Here is a 14568-nt window from a genome sequence, read left to right as displayed (position 1 = left end):
TCAGCCCCTGAAATGATGCATAATCCAGGAGATTACTCCATTATCAGGTAGCAATACCAAAAATAAGAATTTTATACCATTGTCATATTGATTATACTCAACATTGGGGAAAAAACATTCTTGTCTTCTTATTAACTGTTTCAATAAGATTAAATGAAAATGAACTCGATGCAGATATGAAAGGCTATTTCCAATTGCATTAAATGGAGTAGTATATCAATATTGTCAGTTCACATGCATGGTGAGTGCAGTGCTGGTAAATACATAATCCTGTCTTAAAAAAAAAACATCAAGAAATCTGTTTTCTCTTGTTGATCAAATGATTTAACTATAAATGTCATTGATTCACAGTGGCAAAGGTGGAGAAGATGTGTCGGAAATATTGGAAAATTTCCCGAGTTTTACGTCTAAAATGTGGTCCGAGTCCTCCAATCAGAGCAGGAGTGAATCCTCCCTGTATGCCGAGAATCAGAGACTGCGGGAGGTGATGGAGAAGGAACGCTACAGGAGAAAGGTACACCCATACCCATACTGGAGGGTTGGTAGGAAGGGGGTGGGGTCACTGAAACAGGAGAAATGTACAATCTTACTTACGTGGAGGGGGTGTATTTTACTGAAAACTGAGGTAGTAAAGAGGAGGGAGTTCTAATATCTAAGAGGAACTTATAATCAGAGAGAATTTAAACTGATATTTTATACACACTATGTACAACTTTGATTAGTTCATGGTTAGTCTAATTGAGAGCTGTATTCATACTAGACTGAAAACTTGTAAAGCTGTTTCATTAATTAGGCTATCTAAATTTAATTCCCTGGTTCTCAGGCCAATTTTCTCCAAAACAGATACGGGAGGGCGGCGATTTATTTTTCATTTTATTGGCAATAAAGTAGATGAGGGAGGTATTTTTTTTAATTTTAATTTCCGAATTTTCTTTAACATAAAGATAATTTTTTTAATCACAGATATACTTTCCATTTCTGGTCAAAATTTCTGCTTTATCCATTGCTTAACAGCGCGTAAACATCGTAGGTAATGTCCTCAAATGTATTTTCAAACGAAGTGGCCAAAATCTCATTGTAAATGGCTACCGGAAGTGATATTTGAATACTAAACTACGAAACAAATGAGGTCGGAATTTTTTTTCCCGGATTGGTCTCCGCAAAACCAACTTTTTATTTTATCAAAAATACAATAAAATCGGCAATGCGGCTTCCTCGAAACGGATGCGCGCGGGCCTGAGAACCAAGATTTCAATTTTATATGGCCTTACTCATTTAAAATTATTTTTCAAGTAATTCTTTTTTAATGCACTGTACAGTTAAATCCTGTTAAAAATATAATTGCATAAACAGTATAAGTTGTAACACTCACCCCTTGTACATTTTCAGCATTGTGAGCAGTACATTCAAAAGCTGAATGTAAAGGTAGGTCAAAGTTCTCAGTACAGCATAATGTAAGCAGTTTCATTTATGAGGCAATATAATGTACATGTATATTGTCAGCTTTGGAAATTTTCTTAGCTAAAGATTAAGGTTTAATTCACTTTGTTTTGGAAGAAAAATGATTTTAAAAAGTGTGACACTACATGCCATAATAGTTAAAGCATTGCTCTCTGTTTGCTCCAGTCACACTAAAGTACTTTGTCATTTGATTTTTATGTCACACTTTAAAAGTACATACATGTAGATCCTTTTGATAAATCTGTATAAATTGAAATTTTATGATATTGCAAACACCACAAAAAGGGTATTGCAGAAGTCTTAATTTGAAGTCTAAAATATACATAGACCTGAGAGCGAGAGCAAGCAATTGGGGAGTAGTTACTACTGTGATGTTACTTTGCAATCATATTTCAGTTGCTGGAGACACAACAACAGTTAGCGGTGGCCATATCTACAGACAAGAGGAAAGACATCATGATAGAACAGTTAGACAAGGTAACTTAGGGATAGTGTAATACTGTAAAAAAGGTTGAATTGAAGGGTTGAAAGTTTGACAATTTCAGTATTTGATAAGAATAGTGACAAGTGCACGCTGATGATCATTAAAAATTCATCAATTTTGTTAGTGTTTTTTCACTACTGTCAAATTTCCCAATTTTAGATACTTGTACATAAATAATGTAGCATTTTATTAGATGCTTAAAGGATTTTTAAAGTGGACCAAACAAAATTTGTTGTAGCAACTTGCTAAAGTTGTGGAAGGCTGGAAGAATCGTGATGAGGAAAAAGAGAGTATGCTGATAAAGTTAAGAACTGAGAAAGTGAAAATAGAAGAGAAACTAACCAAACAGAATGAGGTAAGGTGTTTGTGTTAATAATTTTACGTTATAAGCCTCAAGTTGGCTCATCAAAATTATTGGGAGCTGCCTGTTCAATTCTCGACTGTTTCATGTTATGAATGGGATGTTATATTTTTTCAGATGTTTATTGGATTATATAACTGTAATGATAAAATAAGTTGCATCTGAATGAAATTCTTTTTGCATGGGAATTTTTCTCAGTTAGAATTACATTTATGAAGATTGGGATTGTAGTTCTTGACTTTCAGTAAGTTTCTCATAATAATATTTCCAAATAAGCGAAATAAAGAGGTTTGTATTTATTACATATATATTCCAGATGATAAAAAACTTTGAAAAAGACATGGCAGAGGCCCTGCAACAGATGAGAGATGAAAAAGACAGAGCCAGTATTGAGATTGACAAACTAAAGGCTCAGGTAAGTCATTTACTGGCAGAATACTTGTAAAAACAAAGAGAAGAAAAAAATAAGAAACACAAAGATATGATTGGTTAGTTAGTGCATTTTAAATGACAATTTTGCAGATATCTGAGAAGGAGCGAGCCCGTTTCCATGCAGAGGAAATGCTGGATGCTGAGCGCGAGCGGACTCAACTGATCAACCAGGAGTGGGAAAATCTCAAAGAGGCTCGGGACACAGCTGAGAAAAAGGTTCAACAGCTTCAGGATAGACTGCGCTCGGTATGTAGAAATGTGCCATGTGCTCATTATGATCATGGATTAATACATTTAATTAAGCTGGGTTTCACGCTATACTTCATTCATAGGTTTGAAATATTTATCAGTTTCTTTTGGTTCTTTTCCTCAGTTTTGCAAAGTTTATCTCTCAATTATATGTTGTTTTTTTTGTATCTTGATCTTAGTTGTTGATGATACTTATCACCATCAAAAAAGACATCTATATTTTATATTGGATTTTTTGAATTGACGGTGATTGCTGTGAAATTTCTTTGGTACTAGCACATTATCTTTAAGCAGTGTTTGTCTTTGGATTCCAGGAACAAGATGATTGGTTCAAAAGAGAGCAGGAACTGTTACATAAGATAGATGAAGTGTCTGAGAGCAACCAGAAAGTCCTGAATCAAGAGAGGGTAAGCACAATCTGAAGAAGGCAGTTCCAATCCATGGATCACTTTATACTGTATTTGAGAATCTTGTTATATAATCTCATGACATATAACTGGACTTCATTGAATAAGATTTTTTTCATAATAACAAGAGGTACATGTGTGTAGAAATGTAATTTACATGTATTTCAGGTATTTTGTAGTTGAGAATGTTTCTGTGTCTGATAAGTCTGAATATTTTCATTCACATACCAGTATTATACATGTAATATACCGTATATCCGTTTTTTTTCGGGGTGATCTATTTTTCGCATTTTTTTGCGTTCATTTTTAATTCGCAAAATATAAAACACGCAGAAATTATGTCAGCTATGAGTGACATAAAAACATTGCCATTTTAAGCAAAAAAAAATCTTCAATTGTTAAAAATAATTTATGCAAAATATAAACTGTACTAATTTACCCCTTTTTCGCAAAATTTCCAACACACGAAAAAAAAAAAAACGGATATACGGTAATGCATTAAGTTAATCACAGTGAAAGATATATTTCACAAAAACTTGGATCCTCTCCTTTATCTCTGTATCTGATGTGAGTAACATTCAATGCTTTACAGGAGAAGTCAGAGGAAGCCGTGACCCTGTGTAAGGACATGGAGGAGAAGATCTACTCCCTCCAGACCGAGAGTAGGAAATATCAGATGGAACTGGACGCGGCCATCAGGGAAAAGGTGTCATATAGAAACATCTCTTCAAAATTGATAAATTCTTTCCTGTTAAATAAGCAAAATTCAATTCTCCTAAAACAAAAATCGTGAATATTTCTGCTGATATTCATGAGTTAAGAAATGTAAAGGATATATCATTAGATTTCTGTAAATTCTAATTGTGCTTTGAATTCTTTGCTGTAGGAGAGTATGAAGGTAGAGATGGGCATTATGGAGGCCAAGTTTGAGAGTTCACAGAGGACTCTAGAGGCAGAGTTACAATCCAAGATGGAGAAGGAGGTAGGTTCATATTGCTCTTCTCTGTAGACTAGGGAACAGAAATATTTTTTTTAGTGAAGAATTGATAAAAAGAAATTTAGAGATATTTCTTGCACAATTTTTTTTTACCTCATTTTCTTTCTATAATTTGTGCTACTTAAAAATATATTAGAGAGAGAAATTGTTATGTGTTCATGTGCATGTATTTGAGACATGAAAAAATATAATATATGCAAATACTTGTACATATATTTATTTATATGATAGACTTTGTAACTGCATTCATGCTTTCTAAGATCTCTATTTTTTTAAGATTGCGGATCAGATAGCAGAAGTTCACAGGAAGACTGAGGAATCTGAGACAGAACTACGACAGAATCACAGACAGCAGATCAAGGAACTGAATCAGAGGTACACCAAAGACATGGAGCGTAACCTGGCCAAGTTCCACAGTGATCAGAAGAACAGGGAAGAGGAGTTCCGAAAGCTTACTCTGGAATACGAGGAAAAGTAAAAGATGATCAGAAATGAGCTAGTTATTGCTGTACTGTATAAATTGAGCTCTAAAATATTTGCTATCCAGGCTGATATCCACAGACCAAACAATTACATTTTTAGGTCACCTGAGTAAACTCAGGTGACCTATTGCTATCCGTTTTCGTCCGTCGTCGTGCGTCGTCCGTCGTCCATCGTGTGTTAACATTTGAACATTTTCAGCTTCTTCTCTGCAACCACTGAACCAATTTCAACCAAATTTGGCACAAAGCATCTATGGGTGAAGGGGAACAAAAATTGTGAATTTCATGATCCCTGCCCCCCTGGGACATGAGGGGTGGGGCCAAAACCACTAAAATTAATGCAATCTTTAAAAATCATCTTCTTTACTCTTGGATATCAAGCAATTAAACTGTTTGCATTATTGTAACAAGCTTTGATACCTCTACAAATATTGTGAAATTCATGGCCCTGGGGTCAGGGGTTCTAGTGCTAGGGCGGGGCTAAATAAGTATATAGTGAAAATGCATTATTTCTTTGAAAATCTTCTTCTCTGCTCCTGGGTATTAAATAAACTAACTAAGTACATAGTTATGATGAGCAAGAGTGCCTCTACCAAAATTGTGAATTTTATGGCCCCAGGGTCAGGGGTTCTGGTGTTAGGGTGGGGCTCTATTGATTATATATAGTGAAAATACATGATTTCTTTGAAAATCTTCCTCTCTGCCCCTAGGTATTAAATAAACTAACTAAGTGCATAGTTATGATGAGCAAGAGTGCTTCTACCAAAATTGTGAATTTCGGTCTGACTTTGGAGGGTTCTGGTGTTGGGGGGGGGGGGGGGGGGGGCTCTGTTGATTATATAGTGAAAATACATGAATTCTTTGAAAATCTTCTTCTCTGCTTCTAAGCATTGAATAAACTAACTAAGTGCATAGTTATGATGAGCAAGAGTGCCTAAATCAAAATTGTGAATTTTATGGCCCCAGGGTCAAGGGTTCTGGTGTTGGGAGGAGGGGGGCTCTATTGATTATATAGTGAAAATACATGAATTCTTTGAAAATCTTCTTCTCTGCTCCTAGGTATTAAATAAACTAACTAAGTGCATTGTTATGACGTGCAAGAGTGCCTCAACCAAAATTGTGAATTTTATGGCCCCAGGGCCAAGGGTTCTGGTGTGGGGGGGAGGGGGGCTCTTTTGATTATATATTGAAAATACATGAATTCTTTGAAAATCTTCTTCTCTGCTCCTAGGTATTGGATAAACTAAATAAGTGCATAGTTATGATGAGCAAGAATGCCTCAACCAAAATTGTGAATTTTATGGTCCCAGGGTCAGGCCGGTTCTGGTGTTAGGGCAGGGCTCGTTTGATTATACATGTATATTGAAAATACATGAATTATTTGAAAATCTTCTTTTCTGCTCCTAGGAATTAAATATACTAACTATGTACATAGTTATGATGAGCAAGAATGCCTCTTCTAAAATTATGAATTTTATGGCCCCAGGGTCAGGGGTTCTGGTGTTAGGGCGGGGCTCTATTGATTATATAGTGAAAATACATTAATAAATCTTTGAAAATTTTCTTCTCTGTCTCTGGGTATGAAGCAGATGAACTACCTATATAGTTATGCTGAGCAAGGGCCCTAATCTTGCAGAATTGTGAATTTCAAGGCCCCAGGGTCATATAGCATCTGGCTTAAAACAGGAATCAAATTCAATAACTGGAAAGTTGTTGCATAATGCTCAGGTGACCTATAAGGCCCGTGGGCCTCTTGTTCTCATATATTGTTGATTTAAAATTTTAGATTACAAGAGCAGAGGAATGAAATAACATCGCTTCATAATGTCAAACAGAAACTTGAGTCACAAAGGTAAGATATTGGCATAAGTTGTTTATTTATTTTAAAAGTCTATCTGTTTGGCCCATCGATTTCCCGTGGTTACATTGATGATGATGATCTCTATTGCAGGTCAGAGATTCTAATGAAACTACAGTACATGATGCAGTCTCAGTGGAATGAAGCCGTTCAGATGTTAGCCACTACTCCTCAGAGAAAGGTCAGAATTAGGAGTTTAGTGATAATGTACAAAACGTGTAATACTTCAAGTCAAGTTTTCATTTTCATGGTTTACTATACCAATTAAAAGGAAATTGACTTCAAATCTATTTTCTCAAATTTAAACTGTCAATTATACTCTGAAGAGGTTTTCTTGAAAATACTTTTAATGACTTCTGAAATCTTGATAAAGCAAATTCCTTTGAAAGGGGGAAAAATAAGCATTTATGCTTTAACACTTTTTTGCAGACCTATGCTAGCACATCCTTTAGTTCCCAGACTAACACCACTACGAGTGCGGCCCTTAACACCAGTATTCCTAGTCAGGGGGTGTTCCCCATCACCAGCAGTCCGGGCAGGGACAGTCACACTGCCCCGCCCCTAGAACCCAACATCAGTGACCTGACCACCTCTCTCCACATGCAGCAGTTCTTCCAAAGGTAGACATATTTTCAAAGTGTGTGGATAGATTAGAAAATTTTCATTTAATTACTAAAAACAGATTATTGATATTGAAATGGATCTATGCTAAATAAATCAACAATATACTGTAAACGAATTGCATTTGGCTGTGTATTCTCTTTAGCGGCTTTGGCGGAACGCAGCAACCGCTAAATAAAGTCCAACGCTAAATGTCTTGCACATTTACACATAGATTAGAAAATGAAGAAGTGCGCTAAATCAAATCTACGCTAACTTATTCAAAAGTCAATTTCCGCCAAATATTGTACATGCTAAATATAAATACATTTACTGTATTTACTTTGATTAAAATCAGTGTTTTCATTGATTGCCATTGAATTTTCTTTCTGCATTAATATAAATTGCTTTTGGACTATTTAACAATCACCTAATGACACCTAATTTGAAGAATTATTATAACAATCTTTATAAAATGCTTTGTAGTCTTTCACAACCTCTGGTTTTTCCACCTTCATCCATGCAAACAGAAACCAGCACAAGCTCTAGGAATCCACAGACCATCAGCGAGAGGAGGGTAGGTGAAACTTCTCAAGTCTCGGAATCGCAGTTCAGTGGAGTGAGAAACTCCTCTGAAGTATTCCATCGGAGAGAACAAGAAGACAGAGCATTACATAATGGCCTACAGGAAGACAGGGTACAGTCCAATACTCAGGAGGAAGAGCATGAGACAATCCACAACTGGCTTAGAAACTCTCAAGAAGACAGCTTTAGAACAGGAGCCTCATTCATAGCTGCTGAAGACATCAGGAGTTCTAATCTGTCCGTTTTGGAGTTGGTGGGAAAGTTTCAAGGGTCCGTTTCACAGCAGGGTTCTTCAGGTTTTTTACCTAAGATTTCAGACTCTGAGACTCACCCAACCAGTGTGCCTGTTTCTCATCCAGCCACTGCTGTTCCCATCAGACCTCCCCAGCATGGCAATAGCCAATCAACCAATCAGAATAATTCTCAGTTTGTCTTATCCAATCGTGTTCATGATAGGAGTTTTGAAAGTGCTAAGTCAACCAATCAGAAAGAGGATCAGACATATCCTGGAAGATTTGCTCAGAGTTTGCCTGTGAGAGGAAGAAGTGATTCTCCAACACTCTCACAGCAAAGTAAAGGTGAGTTTTAAAATCTTATGTCAAGAGTTAAAATATTTGTAGAAGAGATTCCACACCTAGAAAGCTATCTTTTTTTCTCAAAACTGTATAAGAACAAACACTAGTGCTCAAATTTTAATGATGGTTTACTTTTGCTAACATGGTTCTATTCTTACCAAGGGAAGCTACGTATGATATAACACTATCGCATTTTAATATTGATTTATTTTACACAGAGGAGCCAATGTCTTGGCCACAGAGAAATGTCATTCACTCCCCGCCAACCAAACAGAGCAGAGGTCATGTGATAGAAAGTCACAGTGTAACAGAGGAGGGTCAAAGGTTAGCATTAAATTACTGTAGACATACTATTTTCCATGTGTCACAATTCCGCGGAATCTCTATTTCTCTTTAATCCACGGGTGGAAAATTACGTGGATTTCCTAAAGTCTCACTATATTCCCTACAAGTATTCTGAGTACAATGGGACAAATTTCTGTGGACAATTTGTGATCACATACATGTACATAGCGTCAATTAATACAATGCAGAAAAAAGTACTTCTACAGTATACTACAGGAATAAAAGATTTTTCCATTTATAAATTCTAAATTGGTATAAAATTGTAAAATTTGTCCCTTTCATAGATTCCAATTGAGTATGAAATTGTTAATAAAATAAATTATAAGTGCTCTTATTCTAAGTGATTTCTATTTCTCATTTAATGTGTACAAGTACTGTGTTCATGTAGTTCAATTTTATATTTTGAAATGACACAGATTTTATATGATATTATTCTTTGGATTGTAGGTTAGATGTTGATTATCATCACTTGTCCCAGAGAGTAGAAGAACACGAATCCAAACAATTTCAACTCCAGCATTACATACAAATGGTAGGGGTGTTGAATATAGGCCATGCAAAGTTAATTACTTGGTTCTCAGGCCTTTTTTCAAGAAATATGATGAGGGAGGGAGGCATTTTTTTTTCTTTTTTATTGCCCCCAAAACATGATGAGGCAGCTTTTTACATTGTACAAAACCTCAAAAAATGATGAGGGAGGTGATTTGGTGTTTATATTTTATTGATTTAGCAATAAAAAGGGTCAATGAGGCACCCTTGGAAGAGATGAGGGAGGGCCTGAGAACCAAGAAATTAATTTTTTTTTTGCCATAGTGTAATACATTAATAATACATTACATGAAATTGAGGAAAGACAAATTTTTAAACGTATTCTTTGAAAAATTCCTTTATTTTAAAAATGTCACACTACAAAGAAATATATTGTTAGATGTAGATAACAAGTTTCTTCTAAACATATATGATGAACTGTATATTAACACACTCAGAACTTAGTAAGAAATCCTAGGTGAAAAGTTTGACAAACGTTGACTCTGATATCATTCTACAGTTGTTGCATAAGCCTCCCGGGGATCCAGTTACAGAAGATGTAGAGGCGGACAACTCCATGAGCTCACACAACAACACTGGTATGTGGGAAATTATTATTTTAAGTTATCTAAAACACACGGTAAGGTATACTTTATCTGACTGATAAGATATTTTTGCCAGTTGTTAGACTGCTGTGTCCATACTCTAAGGCAAGAAGCCTTTCATGGTGCACAAAATGCACTTCTCCAATCTTTTCAAGTTTTTAAAACGAATCAAATTGCGCAGTTTCCTGGAACTTAATTATAAGTGTGTTTTATTGTACTTATTAGGCAAGCTTGAATGCGTGTACTGGCCTTAACAGTTGATAAATTAATGGAACATGAATACGCCAATTATGTGCAGATTTAGTTGAATGAATATTGCAGACTGTTAAGTTATTTTTATTTTTCAGTAGATGAATTGAATGACACTGCACAAGCGGCCCAGATTCAGAGGGAGATGATACGCCTCCAACAACTGAGGGAAAAGAAACAATCACAGGTATTAATAATGATCTCATGTTTCATAGAGATTTTAACACTAGTGAAGTGATCCTGCCAAATTACATGTGCGTATTATTGATGCAAGGACAAAATAACATATAGTAACAAATGATTGTTAATAAATATGATAAATGGGTGGGATGGGGGAGTTGATTATAGATTTTACTTGTAACATATTTTTAATCAATTGTTTCTTGCCAAAAACTACTGAACAAGAATTTCATTAAAATCTAGAAATGAAAAATTTTAACATGTTACAAGTTAAAAAAAAAACAAAACATAAATGAAAATGTTACAATTACAGAATTGTAACAAAGGGTTTCAAAAACAAAATTTGATTAAAAGTGTATTAAATTTTTTCATGATTAAATGTTCTTAATTACTGTAAACGTGGAAATTTTGACGATGTGCTAATTTTGACTATATTGACAACTTTTCTTTTCTCGTCAAAATTTACACTCGTCAAACTTCAAATCATATATATCGCGTCACAATAGACATTGACCATTGTACAACATTAACGCTTAATTTTCTCGGCTTTCCCCTATTAAAACTAGATCATATTTACTGTTAATTTCTTTTGTAATTAGTTATGAAAACACAGTGATATACAGTATAATCACATTTTTTAAAACTAGTGAATCTAAACTAGTGTATCAAATAATGCATGCGTAACTCAGCGTAATTATCACGCAGTGTTTGACCTAGTTTCTCACCTCAGGCAATTGACTGCTTATAATGAAAACAAATTACAAGAGGGCAATTATTTAATCAAATCTTACACACTTAGATACTTTGTACAATCTTACACACTGTAGATGGTCTGTATAAAAATAAAAATCTTAGTGATTCAAATGTGCCTTTGTATCCTCGTGAATTCAAAGATACATAACTTTTGATTAAATATTTCGTCAAAATTAACCCTCGTCAATTTTTGTAACCAAACAATCGTCAATTTTTCAACTCATCAATATAACCACGTTTACGGTAAATATTCTCAATTGGAAATTGCACAACATTTTCATATTTTGTTTCTTAAAAAACAAATGGCTCTTTAGGACTTAGCTTTTTTTTTTTTTTACTTTGCAGGCAGAAAATGAGCCAGGTACATCAGGGGCAGTGAACAAGGTGATGCAGCCCGAACAGTTGGCAGAAATATCCAAAATGTTGAACCAGGTCAAAGGTCAATTTGGAGGAGGTCAAAAGCAGACAACCTTGACACACACAGAGGAGGAAAACATGTTACAGATATTCAATCTCCTGAAGTACATGCAGAGGTTAGAGGGCTCATAAAGACAAACATAAATTGAAAAAAGTAATTAAGTTTTCATTTAGCTATTTGGCATATTTTATTTTAGGGCAGTAAACGAAAGTATTCCTATTCCAGCTGTATCTAGCGTTGGGTCAAAATAATGAGTAAAGTGAAAACTAACAAATTTTCATTTTTTTCATAACAAACTTTAATTTTTTTGTTTTGTTACAGTGCACCAGGGCATGATAGTGGAGGAGTGGCCAAACCAGGTCGTCATTCTAGTGCCCCCTCCTCGCCAAGGTCACATGACAGGGACAAGGTCAAACGGAATCTCAAGGATCAAATGGCAGTATGTATTGTTTCAACAGGAGAGATAGTCAAGTCAGTAAAGCTTGAATGGATCATAATTTCTTACAGTTGAAGCACTAAGAGCTCGTCCTTTATTAAAAGATAAATTTTGACAAAAGACATTTCTTGATAGGTTGATGAAAATGTGTAATTTAAAAGAAAAACACAAATTTTAGGTACAGTAAATATTCATTTTTTCAGAATAATTTGGTAAATTGCATGATTTTGATTTTCTTGGTTTTGGTAGGAATTTAGTATAGAGTTTGATCATTTTGAGGAACCTTGTGAAATCAGATTGTTTGGCTAATAGCATCCTAACAATGCCAGGAGTCCTGAGTCTACACATTGCTGTTTGACCCCTGTTATATTTCATTAGATAATATTTTAGCACAAGGGCTTGACATTTTTAACTTTTCTTTTCATAAATAAAAATATTCCCTATACATGTACTATCCTTGTTATTATAATAGTATAGGGGATATTTTTATTTATGAAAAGAAAGGTTAAAAATGTCAACCCTTGTGTATTTTAGGGCTTGCTTCTCTCATTGACAAGCAGCAATCAAATTAAAGCTTTCATGAACAGCTAGGTAAGGTAAACAAAAAGGAATCAGTTGACACCTCAAATGCACATGTTACAAGTTATTTATCATTGAATGGCTTAATGTGACTTAATGTGATTGGTTGCGAAATAAGAAAAACAAGATTTGTTAATTTTCCAAAAGACGTTGCTAAGTCACCCAAAGAATATTGAATGAAATATACCAGGGGTTCAATGGCACCGTGTTTACTCAGGAACCATTGTATTCCGAGGATGGGCTAATGGTCATATTTTGTGCTTTGAGAGTTAATTTTGAGGAGACTGTTTACATAATGAACTAATATTCTTTTTAGGGTGCCTCGGAGGGTCAGTCTAGAGGGGATAAACATGGAGGTAAACCGCCCCTGAACCATCAGAAGAAACCAGAGAGGAAGGTGGCCTCCGGGAGTAAAGCAGGTCATCAAAATAAGTCCAAGTCTGCCTGGAAGTGAAACTACAGTCTGTTCTAGAAGTGTGGGAGGGTCAGTCCAAGCCTGTCAGAAAGTGAAAGTAGGAAGGACCAGTGTTCAGTGTCTTCTGTGTCAATGTGAAAATGAAAGTAAGATGTATATGGTGTAATGAAAGTACATGTTGTGTGGTGTACCAGGTCAGAAGTTGAAAATCCAGGTCAAGGTTAAAAGGTCAAAGAATTGTTACCAGTATTAGGAAAACAAATGGAAACATACTTTTATGTGTAGAGGTCTTTGTATTTATGTCTAATTTACTCAACAGTTTCCCCGAGATTCACAGAAAGATTGTAGCTGTAATGTTTTGTAATTTTTTTTTATTAATTTGTAATTTTATTTGAATGCCTGAGTCTAATTTTATGGAGTGTAGATCTTTGTTTCTTTGTCATTAATTTACCTTCAAAAATACTGTATAGTCTTCAAAACATTTGTGCCAAGTTAATATTTATAACCAATATGTGTACATTTATTCTGATCTAATTCATTTTTTCAATATACCTTTGTTTCTTTAATCATGAATCTGGCAGCTTTTGCACAATTTTTGAAATTAATTTTACTGTTTAATGAAGTTTTATTATCTCACTGTCATAGACTTTAAAAAACCTGTAAGTGCCATCACTTTCTTTTGCTTAATATTTCACAGAATGTCATTTTGTAGTATTCTAGTACTGTTACAAGTACAATGGTTTTCAATTGACATGTAGCTACATTGTAATCTCAGGGGTCTTATTTTATAGTATAAAATATGTGACAACTGATATCTTGAATTTAATTTCAGTCTTTGTGTTAACTATTTTTTTATGTTGTTCAAAAATAACATCAATTGAATACTTCTTACAGTTTAGAAAGGATGTCAAGACAGAGGGTAGTATTTATCTATGTGAAATCAAGTTGAGAAAATGATCAAATTTTTTCCTTTTTTTCACTTCTGAAATTTCTCTTTATTGAAATGTAATGTAGGTACAAGATGTTAGATAGATACGTTTTTGTACATTGTTTCCCTGAAACAATTACATGAACATATATGAAGAATTAGAGAAAAATAGAAAATAATTTTTTTTTATAGATACATGTACATGTATGTGCAGAAGAGTTTCTATGAATTGTATTCAAAGTTACAGCTACAACAGATGTAAAGATGTTAAATGATTTGAATGTGAATTAATTCTTATTGAACCAAGAGCCCATGTTCTACTAGCTGTTACTTGATCTGCAAGAATATTTATTTTTAAAAATCATATTTATTTTATATTCCGTCCTAAATAAAGAAAAACAAAGATTAATTGGATTTTTTTTTTTACTGAAAAGTATTGCAGTTTAGGGCAGGTTTTGTCCAAAAGCACATATACGATGTAAATATGGAATTGCCTAAAGTTGGTTAGTAAATAATAGGGCCAATTTAACCCTTTATATGACAAAATGGAAAAAGGTGTAAATAAGCCTATGTTAGGCATTATCCAATATCACAGAGTCCAGCCCTGTATTCCAGTGTTGGAGCCAGAATCTATATTTATA

At 34.5% G+C, this 14568-nt stretch overlaps 1 protein-coding gene across 1 annotated transcript; it reads left to right on the top strand.

Annotated features, from left to right (window-relative positions):
* The first annotated feature begins 6 nt into the window (after positions 1–6).
* On the top strand, positions 7–14336 carry LOC134274236 (uncharacterized). Its single transcript, XM_062756500.1, has 22 exons — positions 7–47; positions 352–514; positions 1390–1425; positions 1858–1938; positions 2184–2300; positions 2623–2721; positions 2829–2984; positions 3302–3394; positions 3987–4100; positions 4281–4376; positions 4669–4865; positions 6660–6725; positions 6825–6912; positions 7161–7351; positions 7818–8494; positions 8710–8815; positions 9284–9368; positions 9885–9963; positions 10317–10405; positions 11497–11684; positions 11891–12008; positions 12901–14336. Exons 1-22 carry the CDS (start codon positions 13–15, stop codon positions 13036–13038), a joined length of 3012 nt encoding a protein of 1003 aa, XP_062612484.1. The 5' UTR covers positions 7–12; the 3' UTR covers positions 13039–14336.
* The last annotated feature ends 232 nt before the right edge of the window (positions 14337–14568 follow it).

The sequence above is a fragment of the Saccostrea cucullata genome, unplaced genomic scaffold (assembly GCF_032062105.1).
Source record: "Saccostrea cucullata isolate Sc308-1 unplaced genomic scaffold, CSIRO_AGI_Scuc_v1 ctg7611, whole genome shotgun sequence".
NCBI lineage: Eukaryota > Metazoa > Mollusca > Bivalvia > Ostreida > Ostreidae > Saccostrea > Saccostrea cuccullata.
Note: the sequence above shows the minus strand (reverse complement) of the source record. Positions and strands in the feature narration are given on the sequence as shown.